A 20242-nucleotide genomic window follows, 5' to 3' on the forward strand; every position below is an offset into this window, starting at 1 on the left:
ATCCCATTTTTTTCCAGTATTGTCAAGGGGCTGAGACTTTTCCCTATTTATGTATTCATAGGTTATATATTAAAATCATTTTTTTAAAAAGCTGGACTAAGGCTTAAACTGACAGAAGTCATGGCACACCCTGCCTTGCACAAAAGTTTTGGCAAAATAGCAGCAACCTCATCGCCAAAGAGATGCTAACCCCCCAGATTTGGCGCAAGGCCTTTTACATTTCTAATGCCAGGCCATTGGCAATAGAGACATCATCTGCGAGGACAAAAGGATCCAGAAGCCTCTGAACTTAAAGATTAAAACATTAACTATCTCAAGACTGGTCCAGAAATTTTGCCATTTTGCTATTTCTGTTTCCCATCACAACTTTGTCGTATAGGTGAAAAGGACGCTATGTTGCATCCCTCCTCTCCTGTTTGTTTGCAAATAAATTGCTCCCTATTCGGGTTTGCTGTGGGCTTTTAGTGAATTGGATCACACCAAAACTGAGGGGTTTTGGAAATATACCACCCCATATAAATGTGAAAATCAAAAACCCCTTCTGTTTATGGACTGGTGATAAGAGGAGAATTCAGTGCTTTTTAAAAAAATTAAATACCCTCCTATTTGTAACAGTACATTGACTTTATTGGTGCTGCCTCCAGCTCTGGAAGATTTAATTCACTTAGTTTCCATTTTTTTACTCTTATCTTGCCTTCATCTGGTCCATCTGACTCTTCCCTCCTTCAATTTCTCTGCCTCTGTTTCTGTTGTTATCTTATGTTTATTACTAAACCACCAGCTCCCACTGACTCAATTGCACTTCCTCCACCTGGCTTTCTGTAAGGGCTTAACCTTCACTGCATCTGTTCTGATGATGCATCCTTCCACCAGCACTTTCTTTTTTCTTAACTGAGTATTCCTACCCGGCAAGAACTCTCCAACATCTCCAATCTATTTGATGCACCTTTTGCTATCGCCCCTTACTCCCTGAGTGCTTCTTGTCCCAGCTTCCATTCAGCATGATACAACTAGCAAAAACATCTTCCCTTTACATTCTATTTAGACTGTTTCCTAGTCTACTTCAGTCACATTAACACCACTCGCATTCCCTACACCACCTTTCCATGCAAGCACAGGAGATGCAGCACATGCGCTTTCACCACCTCCCTTCTTGCTGTCCATGGTCCAAATGCTCCTTCCAAATGAAAGTGGTTTGCTTGTACTTTTTGAATTTAATATACCATACTCGCTGTCCATGTTGGAGGAGCCAAATGCAGATTGTGTGACAGTTTTGCAGAACATTTCCACTCTGTCCTTGAGTACGATTGCATGCTTGCAGTTGCTTGTCATTTTAATGCTCCACATTACTTATGGTGACATTTGTGTCCATGGCCTACTACATTGTTCCAGTGGATCTCAATGCAAGCTTGAGGAACAGGGTCTTTATCCTTCACCATGACACTATACAACCTTCTGGATTCAAACTTCAACAACTTTAGATCATAACTTCTTGCTTCCACCTTGTAATTTGCAATTTTTTTTGTTTTGCTGGATTGGCCTTGTCTTACCTCTTTATTCCTTTGTTGCATTCAGATCATTTTTTTATGTAGCAATTCATGCATCATTTGGACATCAACATTGTTTCGTTCATATTTCCATTGCTGCTGCCTTTGGCTGTTGCATTGTGAAATCTTTTGTTATTTAATCTTTCCTGATCTCTTATCGCAGACCTTTCCTATTAATTTGATTTTATTCATTCATGGGGCATGGGCATTGCTGGCCAGCATTTATTGCCCATCTCTAGTTGCCCGAGGGCAGTTGAGAGTTAACCACATTGCTGTGGCTCTGAAGTTGCATGTAGTCCAGAACAGGTAAGGATGGCAGATTTCCTTCCCCAATGGATATTAGTAAATCAGTTGCATTTTCTGACTCTTAAACAATGCTTTCATTGTCATCACTGGATTCTTCATAATAAATACTTTTTATTGAATTCAAATTCCACCATCTGCCATAGTGGATTCAAACCTGGGTCCCCAGAACATTAGCTGAGTTTCTGGATTAATGGTCTAATGATAGCCCGTTGCCTCCTCTATTGTTCTTCCTGCCCCTGTCCACCGGCTTAAAGACATTTCTATCTTTAGTTCTGATGAAAGGTCATTGATCTGAAACGTCAACAGTTTCTTGCCACAGATGTTACTTGACCTGAATTTCCAGCATTATATTATTATTTCAAACTTCCATTATCCCAGTATTTTGCTTTCGTATTTGTGTTGAAATCTGTCTATCTCTAGCAACATTAGCATTGATTGGAATTAATTTGTAAATTTCTATTATTTTAACTTGCATGAATGAAATGGGGGTTCTCTGCAGGAAATCTTTGCTTTTAAGTAAATTGCATATTGGTTTTTGCATGACTTTTTTTGTCATCTTTTTTAATCCTGTCTCATATTTTGAAGTAGAGCTACCCCCGCCCCCACCCCCACCCCTATTGTTTCAGACCTGGGCCGTTTGCAATGTCTAACAAAATGTGTGTCCAGGGCAGTGACAAAAAAATTTACTCAAAACTTATTTCTGTACAGTGAAGGTGTTGCAGAAATAAATTTACATGGGGTATTAAAATGAGTAGGGGATTCAGCAGTAAGGGAAATGCCAAGATGGGTAGGACAGAGTAATGTTTTGGGTATAAAGAAACAGTGATTCAGAGAACTTAAGCGTTAGTGACTATGATGTTGGGGGAAATTAGAAGGAAACCTAAAAGTAAAGATGCTATATTGTTCAAGGCTTTATGAATTAAATAGCTGAGATATTTATGCAGTTGGAAATAAAGGGAATTGACCTAATAAGCATTACAGAAGCATGTTTGCAGTATGATCAAGCTTGGTTTGTAACTGTTACCGTAGAAAAAGTCGTTGAGAAGCTCTAAAGGAAGAGATGAAGATGGTGGAGAGAAAGGACTTCAGCTTAGAAAATCAAGGTATAGAATTAGTTTGGAGCAAAGAAACAATAGCAGAAGACTAGTGGCAGTAGTCTAAAAGCTCTGTAGTGGCAACTATAAATCGGGTACAAGAATTAGGAGTGCATGTAACAAGACTAATACAGTAGACAAAGGAACCTTTAATATACATGAGACAAAAGTAATGTGGAAGATTTCAGGATTGTATTCAAAATAGTTTTGATATCTTTATTATGAGGAAGTGTCTCTAACTTGATCGAGTTTTTTGAGGAAGTGGTGAAGATGATTGAGTAGTGATAGGATAGTGGATGTTGTCTACATGGACATCAGTAAGGCCTTTGACAAGGTCCCTCGTGGCAGACTGGTGAAGAAGGTGAAGTCGCATGGGATCAGAGGTGAGCTGGAAAGATGATCTAGAACTGACTCAGTCATAGAAGACAGAGGATAGCAGTGGAAGGGTGCATTTGAGTGGAGGGCTGTGACAAGTGGCGTCCCTCAGAGATCAATGCTGGGACCTTTGCTGTTTGTAATATATATAAATGACTTGGAGGAAAATGTAACTGGTTTGATTAGTAAGTTTGCAGACGACATGAAGGTTGGTGGATTTGCGGATAGTGATGAGGACCATAAAGGATATAGCAGAATATAGATTGGTTGGAGACTTGGGTGGAGAAATGGCAGATGGAATTTAATCGGGACAAATACGAGGTAGTGCATTTTGGAAGGTCTAATGCAGATAGGAAATATACAGTGAGTGGCAGAATCCTTAAGAGGATTGATAGGCAAAGGGATCTGGATGTACAGGTACACAAGTCACTCATTGGAAGTGGCCATGTATACTTTCCTTCATTGGCTGGAGCATTGAGTTTAAAAATTGGCAAGTCATGTTGCGGCTTTATAGAATCTTAGGCCACACTTGGAATATAATGTTCAATTCTGGTTGTCATACTAACAAAAGGATGTCAAGGCTTTGGAGAGAGTGTAGAAAAGATTTACCGGGTTGTTGCCTGGTATGGAGGGCATTAGCTATGAGGAGAGGTTGGAGAAACTTGGTTTGCTCTCCCTGAGACGATGGAGGTTGAGGGTGACTTAATAGAAATCTACAAGATTGAGGGGCATGAACAAAGTGGATAGTCGGAAGCTTTTTCCCAGGATAGAAGAGTCAATTATTAGGAGACATAGGTTTAAGGTGCGAGGGGCAAGGTTTAAAGGAGGTGTACGAGGCAAGTTTTTTTTTGAGGGTAGTGGGTGCCTGGAACTCGCTGCTGGGGGAGATCAAGGAAGCAGAATATGATGGTGACTTTTAACGGGCGTCTTGACAATTACATGACTCTGGTGGGAATGGAGGGATATGGTACTTGGCAGGGTAGGAGATTTTAGTTCAGCATGGTTGGTGCAGGTGTGTGTGGGGGGGGCTGTTGAAGAGCCTGTTTCTGTGTTGTAATTTTCTTGCATATTTGAAACAACAAGGGAATGTGTGTGACAAGATTAATTTAGAACCTTGCAGTAAAAGAGCCTTTAGAGAAGCGTGATCAAATTTTCTATTGAGTTTGCAAGTAATTCAGTTAAGTAAAAAAGTGGAGTTTTAAATCCAAACAAAGCAAATTGTACAGTAAAAGAGATGAAATGACTAAAGTAGATTGAGAAATTAGATTGAAGATATCTTGTAGATAAGGAATGGCAAACATGTTTGGAGTTAATTCATTATTTACAACAAATGTACCCATTTTTATAGTGTGCAGCACTGTGATTAGCACTGCTGCCTCTCAGCGCCAAGGACCCGGGTTCAATTCCTGGCTTGGGGCACTGTCTGTGTGGAGTTTGCACATTCTCCCCAAGTCTACGTGAGTTTCCTCCGTGTTCTCCGGTTTCCTCCCACAGCCTGAAAGACGTGCTGATTAGGTGCATTGATCCGAACAGGCGTCAGAGTGTGGTGACTAGGGGAATTTCACAGTAATTTCATTGCAATGTTAATGTAAGCCTTCCTTGTGACTAATAATTTAACTTTAACTTTACTTTTCTCTTAGAACATATAAGAACGAGAAGCAGGAGTAGGCAAATCAGCCTCTGAAGCCTGCTCCATCATTCAATATGATTGTAGCTGACCTTGTCTCAGCCTCAGCTGATAACAAAATTCAAGATAGCATTAGATTAAAGGAGAGATTTATGATGTTGCAAAGGAAAATGAAGAAATTGATAAGGAAAGAGAAGGGAGAACCTGAGTAAATTAGCAAGAAACACAAAAACTGATTGTTAAAGCTTCTAGAGGTATTTTTAAAAAAATTGGAGAAAGTAAATATGGATTCATTAGAGGCAGGATGAGAAATAATATTGGAGAATAAGGAAATGGGAAATTAATTTAACATGATCTGTCTATGATGGAGCAGACCAACCATTCCAGATGTAGAGAGCAACAAAGATCTAATTCAAATTAAGAAGGTAGTGTTAGAAAATCAAAAGTACTGAAGAAATTAATGAGTTTAGAAGCCAATAAATCCCTAGGCTTAATGATCAGCACTTTGGGTTTTCAAAGTTGCTTCAGAGATGCGATTGATTATGCTCCTCCAGAATTTCTTAAATTCTAGAATGAGGAATTCCCCAAACAAAACTAGAGGTCAATTAGTCTGCTGTGGATGGTAGATTTCAGGGATGAATTAAGGTCACTTAGAAAATTATCATACAATTGGATAGAATCAGCAGTGATTCATGAAATGGCGTGTTTGTTTCAGGTTATAACTGGCAAGGTGGATAAGAGAATTGGTGGATGTAGTGTATTTAGATTGCTAAAGGGCAATCAATAAGACGCCACCCCAGAGGTTATTGCACAAAATTAGGACTCATGGGATAGGAGTAATAAAATGGATTGAGAATTGGTTAACTGACCCAAAAATGATAAGTGGTTCATTTTCTGGATGGCAAACTTTAGTTAACGATACCAAGTTTGGACCTTTTTTTTTACATTTGAAATGGAGCTGAGGAGACCAGGTGTAATGTGTCCAAATTTGCTGACAGTATTGCTGGGGACTGATGACTTTTTTAAAAAATTGAATTTCCACTGACTAAAATGAATTGCATGATTAGAAATCACAGAACTTGAAATCTTTAGTAACAAACCAAAAGCAACTTTGACCAAACAATTTATTGGGCAATTAGTCCTCTAAACTACCAAAAAGATAGCTGCCCATTAACATTTTTATATGACCAAAAATTCCATACTACAGTAATGCTTAATTGTCTGTTCTCTGTAGAATTGCTGTTTCTACAGGAATCAGTCCAGCATTATTCCCAGCTTCCAGGGTTTAATCACCAACTAACTGGGTAGTTTTAAATTTCAAGCATGTATTGAAACAAAATGATCTTACAGACTTCACATACTAAATAATATAAAGTTATGTGGGAAAGTAAACTGAGAATATTGTGAACAGGTTGCAAAAGGATATGGACGTTAAGTGAATGTGCAAGTACATGGATGACGGATTGTTATGTGGAGAAATTGTTATACGCTTGGTTAAAAATAGAAAAGCAAGAAAACTTGATGGTAAAAGAAATATTTGTATTCAGAAGGACGTGTGCGCTCGTAGGAATCTCAGTTCACAAGTGGGTGTAGCAAATAATTAGGAAAATTTAATGTTATGTTGACCTTAATTACAAAAAGGTTGAAGTTTGAGTGAAGTGTAATTGCAACTATATCAATTCCTGATGAGACCACATTTGGATTACAATTTAATAGTTCGGTTGTCTTATCAAAGAAAGCTAGTGCAACAAAGGTTCACTAAATTTGATTATTGCAGAAAGGGAATAGCTCTACTATGCAGCAGATTGGGCTTATGTTCCCTAGAATTAAAAGAATGAGAGGGAATTTTATATTTTAAAATTCTTAAGAGGGACTGACTAGATTTTGGGAGAAGATTTCCTCTGGCTGAACGGTCTTGCACTGGGGTGGGGAGGTCACAGTCTGGGGATAATTTTGAATCATCTACCCTACAGAGCTGTAGATGTTCAGTTATTGAGTAGATTCAATACTTGAAAAGAGATTTTTGAATACTAAATAAATCAAGGGTTTTAAAGGTAGTGTTGGCAGGTGTTGCTGAGGTCAAAGGTTGGCCACGATCTTGCTGAATGGTAGAGCAGGCTCAATAGCCAGATGGCCTATTCCCACTTCTATTTCTTTTCAGTATAATTAAGGTTAAGATTAATGTGCCAAGCAATAAGAGTGAGTGTAAACTCTTTTGATTTGAAATGAATTCGTGTTTGAGCTGAATATACATTGAAATTGAATGTTCTGAAGTTTGCTGTGTTTAGTGGTTTGGAGGACCCTTGTGTCAAACGTGTCCAAAAGAGATTAATTAGTTGTGATTGAAGAGGTAGAAAGGTTGCAATGAGAAATAATGGATCAATCCAAGTATGGAGCTATCAAGTAGAAGCTTCTAGCATCAATACTACGGCAAGGCAATGACCAAGTGGTATTATCGCTACACTATTAATCCAGAAAATCAGTTGATGTTCTGGGGACCCGGGTTTGATTCCCGCCATTGCAGATGAATTAAAATTCCAAAATCTGCCATTAAAAATCTACATCATGACCATGAAACCATTGTCAATTGTCAGAAAAACTCATCTGCTTCACTAATATCCTTTCGGGAACAAAATCTGTCATCTTCACCTGATCTGGCCTACATGTGATTCTAGACAACAATGTGGTTGACTTTCAACTGCCCTGGGGAAACTCAGCATGGGCAATAAGTGCTGGCCAGCCAGCAATGCCCATGTCCCACAGATTAATTTTAAAGAATTGCAAATGGAAAATCTTGCAAATAGGAGGAGGAATAGGCCATTCAATTAGATCACAGCTTGTTTTCTTCCTTGATGCCATTTGCCTGCACTCTGCACTATCCCCATATCCCTTGATATCTTAAAATGTCAATCTCCGTATTGAATATACGCAATTGCCGAGTCTTCGCAGGTCATAGAGTAGACAATTCCAAAGATTCACTAGCCTCTGAAGAAATTTCTCCTCATCTCAACCCTAAATGGCCTACCCATTTTGAGACTCTGTCCCTGGTTCTAGGCACTCCTAGCCAAGGGAAATGTCCTTCCTATATTTACCCTGTTAAGTCCTGAAAGAATTTGGTTTACTTCAATGAGATCACCCCTCATTCTTCTAAACTTGAGAGAATATAAGTCTAGTGTCCTCATAGGACAATCCTACCTTCCTAGGGATCAGTTTGGTATATCTTTTGTTGCACACTTTCTCTATGGCAAGTATATCTTTCTTTGGACAAGATGACTAAAACTGTACACAGTGTTCCAGGTGCGGTCTCACCAAGGCTCTTGGCAGTTGTAGCAAGACTTTATCATACTGAAACCCTCTTCCCATAAAGACCAACATGTCATTTGCTTTCATAATTGCTTGTGTTGTGAAGTTTAGTTTGTAAAGTTGTAAATCTTTGTAAAGAATTGTAAAAATGCTAGAGGGAAAGAAAACAGTGCATGGTCTCTTTTTAAAAGCTGGCTTTGAGTTCAGTACTTGGATGCAGAGTACACACAGACTAAGTTGCAACATTCGTTTTGCAACCAAGAATCAAGGTTGCCTTGGTGACAGGCTTTTGCATTTTAATAGCCTATTTTTTTAAAAAAAAGACGATCACCTATTAAGAGCCTATCAGATTTGAATTTGCTATTGTTGACAATCTCGGACCAATCCTGGTGTAAGAACATTGCAGCGTTATCATCAGCATAAAGGCCAGAACAACAGCCATCTTGGGAATATCTCTAGAGCCAAGGCCATGGCAGAGCAACTGAAGCAGTTTAGGGCAGTTAGATCAATGAAACAGTTAGTTCCTAACTCCTGCCAGCTTCAGCGTTGTCTTGAGAACTCACCATTTATCCAGCGAAAAATGCCAAATTAGCACTTACGGACAGCAGACAACTACAAAACAATTCCAAATTTTTTTCCAAGTCATCAGACCTGGTTGTATATAGTTTTTGAGTGACTAAGATTCTGTTATTACTGTTTTAGTACTGAATGGTCCTTCATTTGAACAGCATTTCAATCGAACCATCCTTTAATTAAAATGTTCCTTGTTTATTTAAAGTTCCCGGTTGGTTAAATAAATGACTTGTTAATTATTTACAGTGTCAGGTCTTTCTGTTAATGAACCTCTGTTAATGAAGAGCAGTCAACATCTTACCAAACACTTTTTTTTTAACCAGATTACAAAGCAAGGTAAAGGGGATTAACCTCCGCTTCATAACACTTGCTGCGCCTGCATGTTAGCTTTCAGTAATCAAAAAAGAAAATGCTGGAAAATCTCAGCAGGTCTGGCAGCCTCTAAGGAGAGGAAAGAGCTGTTGTTTCAAGTTCAGATGACATAAGAACATAACATAAGAACATGGAGCAGGAGTAGGCCATCTAGCCCCTCGAGCCTGCCCCGCCATTCAATAAGATCATGGCTGATCTGTCGTGGCTCAGTTCCACATTCCCGCCCTCTCCCCATAACCCTTAATCCCCTTGCCGATCAAAAACCTATCAACCCATGTCTTAAAAATATTGAGCGAGGCAGCCTCCATCAAGGCAGAGAATACCCTTTGAGTGAAGAAGTTCCTCCTCAACTCCGTTCTAAACTGCACCCCCCTTATCTTGAGGCTGTGCCCTCTAGTCCTACTGTCCTTTCTGAGCAGGAAGAGCCTTTCCACCTCTATCCTATCCATCCCATTCATCATCTTATATGTCTCAATGAGATCTCCCCTCATTCTTCTAAACTCTAACGAGTACAAGCCTAGTTTATTCAGCCTCTCCTCATAGTTCAACCCCCTCAACTCCGGAATCAGCCCAGTAAACCTCCTCTGCACTCCCTCCAAGGCCAAAATATCCTTGAATAAGCGCAGCGACCAAAACTGCACACAGTAGTCCAGCTGCGGCCTCGCCAGTGCCCTATACAGCTGCAGCAAGACCTCCCTGCTTTTATATTCAATCCCCCCTCGCTATGAAGGCCAGCATCCCATTCGCCTTCCTGACCACCTACTGCACCTGCAGGCTGGGTTTTTGCGACTCATGCACAAGGACCCCGAGGTCCCTCTGCACCGTTGCATGCTGCAGTTTTTCGCCACGTAGGTAATAGTCCTTCCTACCATTATTCCTACCAAAGTGGACAACCTCACATTTGCCAACATTAAATTCCATTTGCCAGTTCCTGGCCCATTCGCCCAGCCTATCTAGATCCTCCTTCAGACTCTCCACACCCTCTGCACAATTTGCTGTTCCACTAATCTTGGTGTCATCAGCAAATTTCGACACCATACACTCGGTTCCCTCCTCCAGATCATCTATATAAATGGTAAATAGCTGAGGCCCCAGCACCGACCCCTGGGGCACTCCACTAGTCACCAACCGCCAATCCGAATAGCACCCATTGACCCCCACTCTGCCTCCTATTTGACAACCAGTCCTCTATCCACGCTAACACCCTACCCCCAACTCCATGTCCCCTGACCTTCTGCAATAACCTCTTGTGAGGTACCTTGTCAAACGCCTTCTGAAAATCAAGAAAGACCACATCCACCGGCTCTCCTCTATCCACCACCCTAGACCCATCCTCATAGAGCTCCAGTAAATTTGTCAGACACGACTTCCCCTTAACGAAACCGTGCTGCGTCTGCTCTGTCAAGCAATTCCCCTCAAGATGCCTCGTTATTTTCTCCTTGATGACAGATTCTAACATTTTACTTACAACAGACGTTAAACTAACTGGCTTATAATTCCCCGCCTTTTTCCTGGCACCCTTCTTAAACAACGGCGTAACATTAGCCGTTTTCCAATCTTCCGGCACTTCCCCGGAATCCAGCGACGTCTGGAAAATAACCACCAAGGCATCCACTATCACCTCCGCCATTTCTTACAGGGCATAAAATGCAATGTTACATTCATAATAATGCCATCTCCAGCAATGTATACCTCTATCCACGCTAAATGACCTTTTGTCTGGGCACAAAGTCAGCTCTTTTTTCCTCCTTACAGATGCTGCCAGATCTGCTGAGATTTTCCAGCATTCTCTCTTTTTTGGTTTCAGATTCTTGCATCTGTAGTAATTTGCTTTTATTATTGTTAGCTTTCAGTGACTTATGAACAAGAGTGACCAGGTTCTTTTAGGCATCAATACTTCCCAATTTCTTTTCTGTTTTAAAAACACTCTGCATTTGTATATTTTTTAACCAAACTAGACAACTTCATGTTTTTCCACGTTATATTCCGTCTGCCCTGAATTGTGCCTGGCGTCTTGGCAGTAAATATATTAGGTGGGGGGTAGATGGGCATAAATTCCAGAGTAAGATGAGAAATATTGTGTGCAAGAAGTGATCAGACTTCCTGACTGAAATTGAATGATCGTTATGTTGACCAGAAGAAACCTGTCTGTTGGAAAATTATGTAGAATATATCCTGCAATATACTGATGCAATTTAACTTGTTTGGGTGATGAGACTGTGCAATAGTTAAATTTACTGGTAACACCAGGATAGGTAGGAAACACACCTGCGCAAGGATATTTTGGCCCTGGAGGGAGTGCAGAGGAGGTTTACTAGGCTGATACCGGAGTTGAGGGGATTGAGCTATGAGGAGAGGCTGAATAAACTGGGCTTGTACTCGTTAGAGTTTAGAAGAATGAGGGGAGATCTCATTGAGACGTATAAGATGATGAATGGGATGGATAGGATAGAGGTGGAGAGACTCTTCCCGCTCAAAAAAGACAGTAGGACTAGGGGGCACAGCCTCAAGATAAAGGGGAGGCGGTTTAGAACGGAGTTGAGGAGGAACTTCTTCACTCAAAGGGTGGTGAATCTCTGGAATTCTCTGCCCGTTGAAGTGGTGGAGGCTGCCTCGCTAAATATTTTTAAGAAGCGGGTTGATGGGTTTTTGATAAGAGAGGGGATTAAGGGTTATGGGGAGAGGGCGGGAAAGTGGAACTGAGCCACGACAGATCAGCCATGATCTTATTGAATGGCGGGGCAGGCTCGAAGGGCTAGATGGCCTACTCCTGCTCCTATTTCTTATGTTCTTATGTTCTTATGAAAGTAAGTTATCAAAAGTAGGTGAAGAAGGATACACGTAAGTTAAGTGAATGGGCATAAAATTGGTAAGTGGAGTATACTGTGGGAAATTCTGAACTTGTCCATTTTGGCAGGAAGAATAGAATATCTCTATACTATTTAAATAGAGGCAGATTGAGAAACTTGGTGTAGAGAGATTTGGGTGTCCCAGTACTTAAATCACAAAATGTTAATATGTAGGTACAACTGATGATTAGGAAAGCAAATGGAATGTTGGTGTTTATTGCTAAGAGAATGATAAGTAAAAGGAGGAAACATTTCCTGCAGCTGTACCAGGCCTTGGTGAAACCTCATCTGGAATATCGTATACTGTCTTAGTTTCCTTATTTGAAAAATAATACGTGTTAGAAACAGTTCAGAAATGGTTTACTTCATTCCTAGGATAAAGAGTAGGTTAAATAGGTTGGGGCCTATGCACATTTTCGTTTTAAAAGAATGAGATGTGATTTTAATGAAACATTTTAAGATCCTGAGAGGACTTCATAGTGTGGATACCAGAAGGATGTTTCCTCTCTTTTTGGTAAACTGGAACTAGGGCACACAGTTTAAAAAAAAGAGTTCTTCCTTTTCAAATGGGCATGAGGGGAAAAATATTTGAGATTCATTAGTCCATGAAATTCTCTTCCCCAGAAAGCAATGGAATCTGGGTCACTGAATTTATTCAAGTTGAATTGGAATGACTTTTGATAGACAAAAGTAGCAGGGGTTATGAGAGGCAGATGGGAAAGTGAAGTTGAGACCACAGCCAGATCAACTGTAATCTTATAAAATGGTGGAGCAAACTTGAAGAGCCAAAAGGCACACTTCTCCTAAATTTGATATTCCTATTAGAGCTGTGATGACTTACTATATAAAGGGTGGTAAATTAACACGTGACTTTTGTACCAGCAAAGCACAATAAAATTTAAGATGCCACCCAGTGGAAGTCTGCTGAAATGAAATTGAGATTTTTTGGCATGGTTTAAAACAGTCATTTTTGCTTTTGACTGACTCCTTGGTTTGAAAATGGGAGTTGTTTACAAGTCTGATTATTGAACACCAGTTATTAAGAGAATTGTATGGGCCAATTAATTCTTGTTAAATACTAAGTTTGTTACAGTATGGTCCTTCCCCAGATTTTGTGACAGTTTCCATCCTGCAATTTTTTTTCCCTTGTTCCTGATCAGTATAATCTGCTGCCTCTCAAAAACAAAATGTTAGCAAAATTGGCTATCAAATAGTCATTTTAAAAAAAGTATTATGGATAAATCCAAGATGGAATCCATATAATTTGAATGCAAATAGAACATACTGGTATTCTTGAAGTCCTATTCACATGGCTGCATTTTAATTCTTGCAGGTTATGATATGTCTACGTTTATTAGACGATACAGCAGATATTTAAATGAAAAGGCATATTCTTACAGACAGATGGCATTTGACTTTGCGAGAGTGAAGAAAGGGTAAGTTTGAAATCACTTTTGAATCTCATTTGTGCGTTAAAAGTACAGCACAGTGGTGGCCTCCAACAACTACACGCTTAAGACAGTTAGATTTATTGCTTCCCAGTCTTTTTGTGAAAATAGTTTCTAACGGTTCATACTTGATTAGAAAAGTTAACTTTAGGATTGTAAATCAAATGTTCATTTGAAACTAGGTTTCATTCTGATTTCTTAGCAAATATGTAATGCTGCTTGTGTGTTACGAGCAGATGTGGTGATGAACCTTCTAACTGTCATGTCATGGGTTTGTAGCACAGACATGTTAGAAGTTGGATGTCACATTTCATAGTAAGACATTTGTGCAAGAGTTAATATGGATGTTTAAAAGTTCTAAATTCATGCTTCATTGCATTTTCATTATGGTGCTCTGTATATTCTGATGGCTTGTCAAAGGTCATTTCTAAAGCTTTTAAATATTTGTATTTGTGTGAAAAAATCTAACACTTTTTGATATTTTTCAACAGTTTTCAAAAATTCCTTTTGCACATTCAAATGAGCTGCTTGATTGCTCTTCATAAATTAGTGGAATTTTATATAATGGCTTTCTTCTGTCATTCATTAGGAGTAGCTGCTGTTTAAGCATGTGATGATAAATTGAAACCAGCATTAAACTCATGCACTGGATCATGGGTTTTTGACAAACCTGACTGAGTTAAATAAATTTGCCTTCAGGTCTTGTGCTTCACAAAACAATACCCTCAGCTTAAATGTCTTAATACTGTGGAAAAAAAAGATCGAAACATGTCCTGAATTGTCCTCAGTTGTGTTTGGATTTGAGCTTTCCAGTAAATACGTTGGCTTTAAAGAAATTAAATTTGGAATTGCAAGAATACATTAACTTAATCATAGAAATCAGAGAAACTATTTTAAAGCTACAAGCATCAGATTTTTTTCAGTTTTAATGCTAGCTGGTCAGCATTAAAGGTGGGCTGGATTTAGATTTGAGATTTTTACCTTGCCACCTAACCTATCTGTTCTTTGGAGTTAAAATGATCCCACATTTTTGTATCATTGTCTATTCTTTTGAATGCAAATAAACAAGTCTATATAGAGCCAGTAGTAGGAAATGCATAGTTTTACAGTTGCTGAATAAGGACCCAAGCTGTAATGTTTTCGGGGAGGGGTAAAAAAAACTTTTCTCATTTTAAATCCTGGCTCATGAGCCTTGAAAGAGTGTTCACTTCAGCTGTATTTTGATCCCAATATGTATCTAATTTGGTGAAAAAAAAATACATTTTGTATGTGCTTCCATCCCCCTCAACCCTTTCTCTTGCTAATGAGCTTCATTAAGATCTTCCAGTTACCTCTTCATCTCAATGTGCTTCCTTGAAATAACTAAACCTTTTTAATGCAACCAGTTCTTTTAAATAAAATTTAAAATGGTTGGTATTAAACAAAAACCATGCTGATAATGGATCATAATTTGCTATGGCATAAAAGCTTATGGTGTCTGCCATTAGTTGGACTTGCCCTTGTGTTTAAGTTTTTAAATTTTTTGCAAGTTTCTGAAAGTCCAAGCTGATGATGTCACCGCAAAGAAATCGGCATCTGGAAACCAAATGAATAGGTAAGCAACTGTCCCAATGGAATAATTCCCCATTTACCTGAGAGTTGGTTCAGGTTTATTTTTTCAAGTTCTTTGGTGAAGAGTGCCTGTTCTCTAATCTCTCTCCTAATAAAATTTCAGGTTGCTCTGGACAACTTAAAAGAAGAGGAAATATATAGCTTGTTTAGTGTGTAATTGAAATTTTAAACATAATTGATTCCAAAGCTACAATTTTTTTCAGGATTGATGGTGTTATGAGAATTATGACTTCAGATAAATTGCTGAAAAGTATGCAAATACTTCAAGGACATTTGGATGTTCTGCTGGAGTTTGATGTAAGTAGCTTTTGTGCAGGTAAAATAGATTATTTAGCTCAGGCTTGCTTTTTCTTACAGGGCTGATGGTGCAATGAGAACTATGGCTCCAGAAAAATTGTTGAAAGGCATGCCAATACTGCAAGGGCAGTTGGATGCACTACTGGAGTTTGATGTGAGTAGTTCATCAGCATGACAGCTTGTAGTTGTGACCGTCATTGCTGAATTGAATGATTCATTTTGATTTAATTGGGACTGTTTCTGATCCATCTGCATATTAAATCTCTCTTACATAAAACACTTCAAATATGGAATGCATACTGATGCATGAGCAGTCTGCATTTGGAGAAATGCATGGTCTTATTTGAACACCATCTTTTGCACCCTTTATCGCATGTTCATGCAGAAAATGCATGCTTCATCTATTTCTAATCTCTCTAGCCTGTACCTGCTCTTTTCAATTCTGTACCATCTGAAAATGTATCAATGCATGCTTTTAATTGTTTCCTTGTCCCTTTTAATCATGCTAGTATTGTCTAAATTGAAGTTATGCACCTATTTCATTGTTCACCTGAATGTCAATTTTATCTCTCAAGCTGAAAATACTCTTTGAAGAATTTGGTGTGGGAACAGAAGGTCTCCAAACCCTATACCAGCTACAGTTGCTCTTTTCCAGTTGTTTTGGTATTTTCCTATGTGAGCCACAATTTTTAAGTGCAGACCCTGACTTGCTATGCATATTCCTGAAAATGGTCCTCACTTCATTACAATAAGTGGAGCTGTTTGCCAGTGATTGCAGTGCTGAGCTCCAATATCTATTCCAAGATAATGAAGTCCATACCTGCGTGCAGGAAGACCTGTACAATAATCAGGCATGAATTAGTAAGAGGCAGGCAACATTAATAGGTCATAATTTGCTGTGGCATAAAAACTAATCTTGTAAGAGAGAACATAACTGCTCAACTTGAAATTTAATGACATGAACATTGCTATATCCCTCACCAACATCAATAATCAAAAATTCAACCGGAGCAGCCACAAAAATGCTATGGTTACTCTAGCAGGTCAGAGTCAGGGTTTTCAACAATGAGTGGCTCACCTGATTCCCCAAAACCCTCTATCTGAAAGACAAAATTCAGATGTGTAATGGAACACACTCCACATGCCTGGCTGAGCGCACCTGGAATATAGCTTCCGTCCAGGAAGAAATCATCTACTTGGTCACTGCCCGATTCACCAGCTGAAGCATCCGCACCCTCTATCACTGGCAAACTCTGTCTGCAGTCAGTACAATTGGCTGGATTCACTGCTATATTAGTAAAGTTTCTTCGGTGGGGGAAGGGAGGGAATCACAAACCCATACTGTCGCCGCTTAAAATGATTAAGGGGAGCAGGTCCACTCTGGTGGCAAGTCCTCCCTGGCTACATCGGAATCAGTGTCTTTAAAATCTACAGGTCTGACCAGAGAGTAAGCTCCCATCAATACTATGCCTCATAGAACATAGAACACTACAGCACAAACAGGCCCTTCGGCCCACAAGTTGCGCTGATCACATCTATACCTACCAAGCCATAGAACTCTCTGTAACTCCCAATCCCATTAGATCCCATATACTCATCCACAAGTCTTTTAAAAGACCCCAGTGAGTTCGCCTCTACCACCACCGACAACAGCCGATTCCACTCACTCACCACCCTGTGAGTGAAAAACTTACCCCTAACATCTCCCCTGTACTTGCTTCCCAGCACCTTAAACCTGTGTCCTCTGGTAGCGACCATTTCAGCCCTGGGAAATAGCCTCCGAGAATCCACCCTATGTATTCCTCTCAACATTTTATAAACCTCTGAGGTCACCTCTCAACCTTCGTCTCTCCAGGGAGAAGAGACCTAGCTCCTTCAACCTATCTTCATAAGGCATGTCTCCTAATCCAGGCAACATCCTTGTAAATCTCCTCTGCACCCTCTCAATAGCTTCCACATCCTTCCTGTAGTGAGGTGACCAGAACTGCTCACAGTACTCCGTGGGGTCTGACAAGGGTCTTATAAAGTTGCAGCATTCCCTCCCGACTCCTAAACTCAGTCGCTCGATTAATGAAGGCCAGTACACCATACGCCTTGACCACATCCTCCACCTGCAAGGCCGATGAGTCCTATGAACCAGGACCCCAAGATCCCTCTGCTCTTCAACACAGCTAAGACTCCTAACCTTGATATTGTACTCCTTCATCCCATTGGTCCTGTCAGAATGGACCACTACACATTTATCCGTGTTGAAGTCTATCTGCCACTTCTCTGCCCAGTCTTGCATTCTATCTGTCATGCTGCAACTTCTGACATCCCTCCAGACTATTCATAGCACCACCAACCTTCGTATCGTCGGCGAACTTACTAACCCATCGCTCCACTTCCTCATCCAGGTCATTTATGAAAATGACAAACAGCAAGGGTCCCTGGGGCACTCCACTGATGACTGACCTCCATGCAGAAAAAGACCCGTCCACAACCACTCCCTGCCTTCTGCAGGCAAGCCAGTTCTGGATTCACAAAGCCAAAGCCCCTTGGATACCATGCCCTCTCACCTTCTCAAGAAGTCTTGCATGGGGGACCTTATCAAAAGCCTTGCTGAAGTCCATGTAAACCACGTCCACCGCTCTCCCTTCATCAGTGTGTTCAGTCACATTTTCAAAGAACTCAACTAGGCAGGTAAGGCACGACCTGCCCTTGACAAAGCCGTGCTGACTATTTCTGATCAATCTAAACTTCTCGAAATGCTCATAAATCTTGTCCCTCAGAATCCTCTCCATCAACTTACCAATCACTGAGCTCAGACTCACCGGTCGGTAATTTCCTGGGCTATCTCTGTTCCCTTTCTTGAAAACAGGAGCTACGTCCGCAATCCTCTGGAACCTCTCCCGTCTCCATCGACGATGCAAAGATCATTGCCAGGGCTCTGCAATCACTTCCCTCACCTCCCACAGTAACCTAGGGTACATCCCATCTGGTCCTGACGTCTTATCTATCTTGATAGAATTTAAAAGTTCCAACACATCCTCTTTCTTAACATTCACGTACTCAATCTTTTCAGTCTGCCGCAAACCTGTAGTACAACCTCCCAGATCACTTTCCACTGTGAATACCGAGGCAAAATACTCATTAAGCACCTCTGCCATTTCTTCCGGTTCCACACAGACTTTTCCCACTTCGCCTTTTAGAGGTCCTATCCCTTCTTTTCTCATCCTTTTACTCTTCACATATTTGTAGAACGCCTTGGGATTCTCCTTAATCTTATCTGCCAAGGCATTCTCATGACCCCTTCTGGCTCTCCTAATTTCCTTTTTAAGCTCCTTTCTACAAGCCTTATACTCCTCTTGATCCTTAACGTCTCTTGGCTCTCTGAACCTTTTGTACGCCTTTCTTTTCTTCCTGACTAGGTTCACCACAACCTTTGTGCACCACGGTTCCCGTGACCTACCAAAACCTCCTTGTCTCATCGGAATGTTGTCGCGCAGAGCTTCAGTCAAACATTCCTTGAAAATCCGCCACCTTCCTTCAGTACTTTCCCCAAGAACACCACCTTCCAGTTTACTCCACTTGTCTGCCTGATGTCTTCATATTTCCCCTTACTCCAGACAAACACCTTCCCAGCCTGCCTAATCCTATCTCCTTCCAATGCTATTGTGAAGGAGATAGAATTATGATCTCCAAGCCCGAGATGCTCTCCCACCGAGAGATCCGACACCTGTCCTGGTTCATTAGCCAGCACCAGGTCAAGTACAGCCTCTCCTCTTATCCACGTGCTGTGTCAGGAAACCTGAACACACCTAACGAACTCCTCCCCATCCAAACTCCTTACCCTAGGGATATTCCAGTCGATGTTTGGGAAATCAAAGTCTCCCATCACAACAACTCTTATTACTACATCTCTCTAGGATCTGTTTCCTTATCTGCACCTCAACTTCCCTGTCACTATTGGGCGGCCTATAGAAAACACCCAGCAAAGTTATTGACCCTTTGCTGTTCCTAACTTCCTCTCACAGAGACTCCGTAGACAGTCACTCCATGGCATCCACCTTCTCTGCAGCCATGACACTGTCCCTGATCAACAGTGCCACTCCGCCACCTCTTTTGCCCCCCTCCCTGTCCTTCCTGAAGCACCTGAATCCTAGCACCTGAAGTACCCAGTCCTGTCCTTGACACATCCAAGTCTCTGTAATGGCCACCACATCACATCCCCAAGTAGCAATCCACGCCCTAAGCTCATCTACTTTAATCACTATACTCCTGGCGTTAAAATAGACCGAGGGTCTGAGCCTGGGCACTGCCCTTCTCCATCACCCGTCTAACCTCCCTCTCATACTGTCTACAGTCCTTCTCTACCTGTGAGCTAACCACCTCGGTCTCAGTCACCTCATCTCTATTCCTTCCCCCCAACCTTTCTAGTTTAAAGTCCCCCCAGTAGCCCTAGCCAACCTTCCTGCCAAGATATTGGTCCCCCGGGATTCAAGTGCCACCCGTCTTTACTGAACAGGTAACACCTGCCCCTAAAGAGGTTCCAATGATCCAGGAACCGGAATCCCTGCCCCCTGCTCCAGTCCCTCAGCCACACATTCACCCTCCACCTCATTCCATTCCTGTTCTCTCACTCCCGTGGTGCAGGCAGCAATCCTGAGATTACTACCTTCGCATTCCTCTTTCTCAGCTGTCTACCTAATTCCCTATAATCCCTTTTCATGACGGCTTCCCTCTTCCTGACTATGTCAGCGGTACCTACATGAACCATAAACTCCGGCTCCTCACCCCTCCCCTTTCAGGATGTCTGGGACGCATCCAGAGACATCCCGGATCCAGCTCCAGGGAGGCA

At 40.9% G+C, this 20242-nt stretch overlaps 1 protein-coding gene across 19 annotated transcripts in view; it reads left to right on the forward strand.

The window, feature by feature from the left end:
• snap91a (synaptosome associated protein 91a) overlaps nt 1–20242 on the forward strand; it is a 187351-nt gene that overhangs the window by 79521 nt on the left and 87588 nt on the right. For 18 of the 19 annotated variants that reach the window (XM_080192666.1, XM_080192664.1, XM_080192674.1 and 15 more), the window contains 2 exons: nt 13380–13482; nt 15463–15556. In XM_080192666.1, the coding sequence (XP_080048792.1) occupies nt 13380–13482; nt 15463–15556 (197 nt within the window). Of the gene's footprint in view, nt 1–13379; nt 13483–15308; nt 15403–15462; nt 15557–20242 lie in introns of all 19 variants that reach the window. The other variant, XM_080192667.1, reaches the window with a different exon arrangement.

The sequence above is a fragment of the Carcharhinus amblyrhynchos genome, chromosome 7 (genome assembly GCF_965287045.1).
Source record: "Carcharhinus amblyrhynchos chromosome 7, sCarAmb.v2.hapA, whole genome shotgun sequence".
In the NCBI taxonomy this organism is placed as follows: Eukaryota; Metazoa; Chordata; class Chondrichthyes; order Carcharhiniformes; family Carcharhinidae; genus Carcharhinus; species Carcharhinus amblyrhynchos.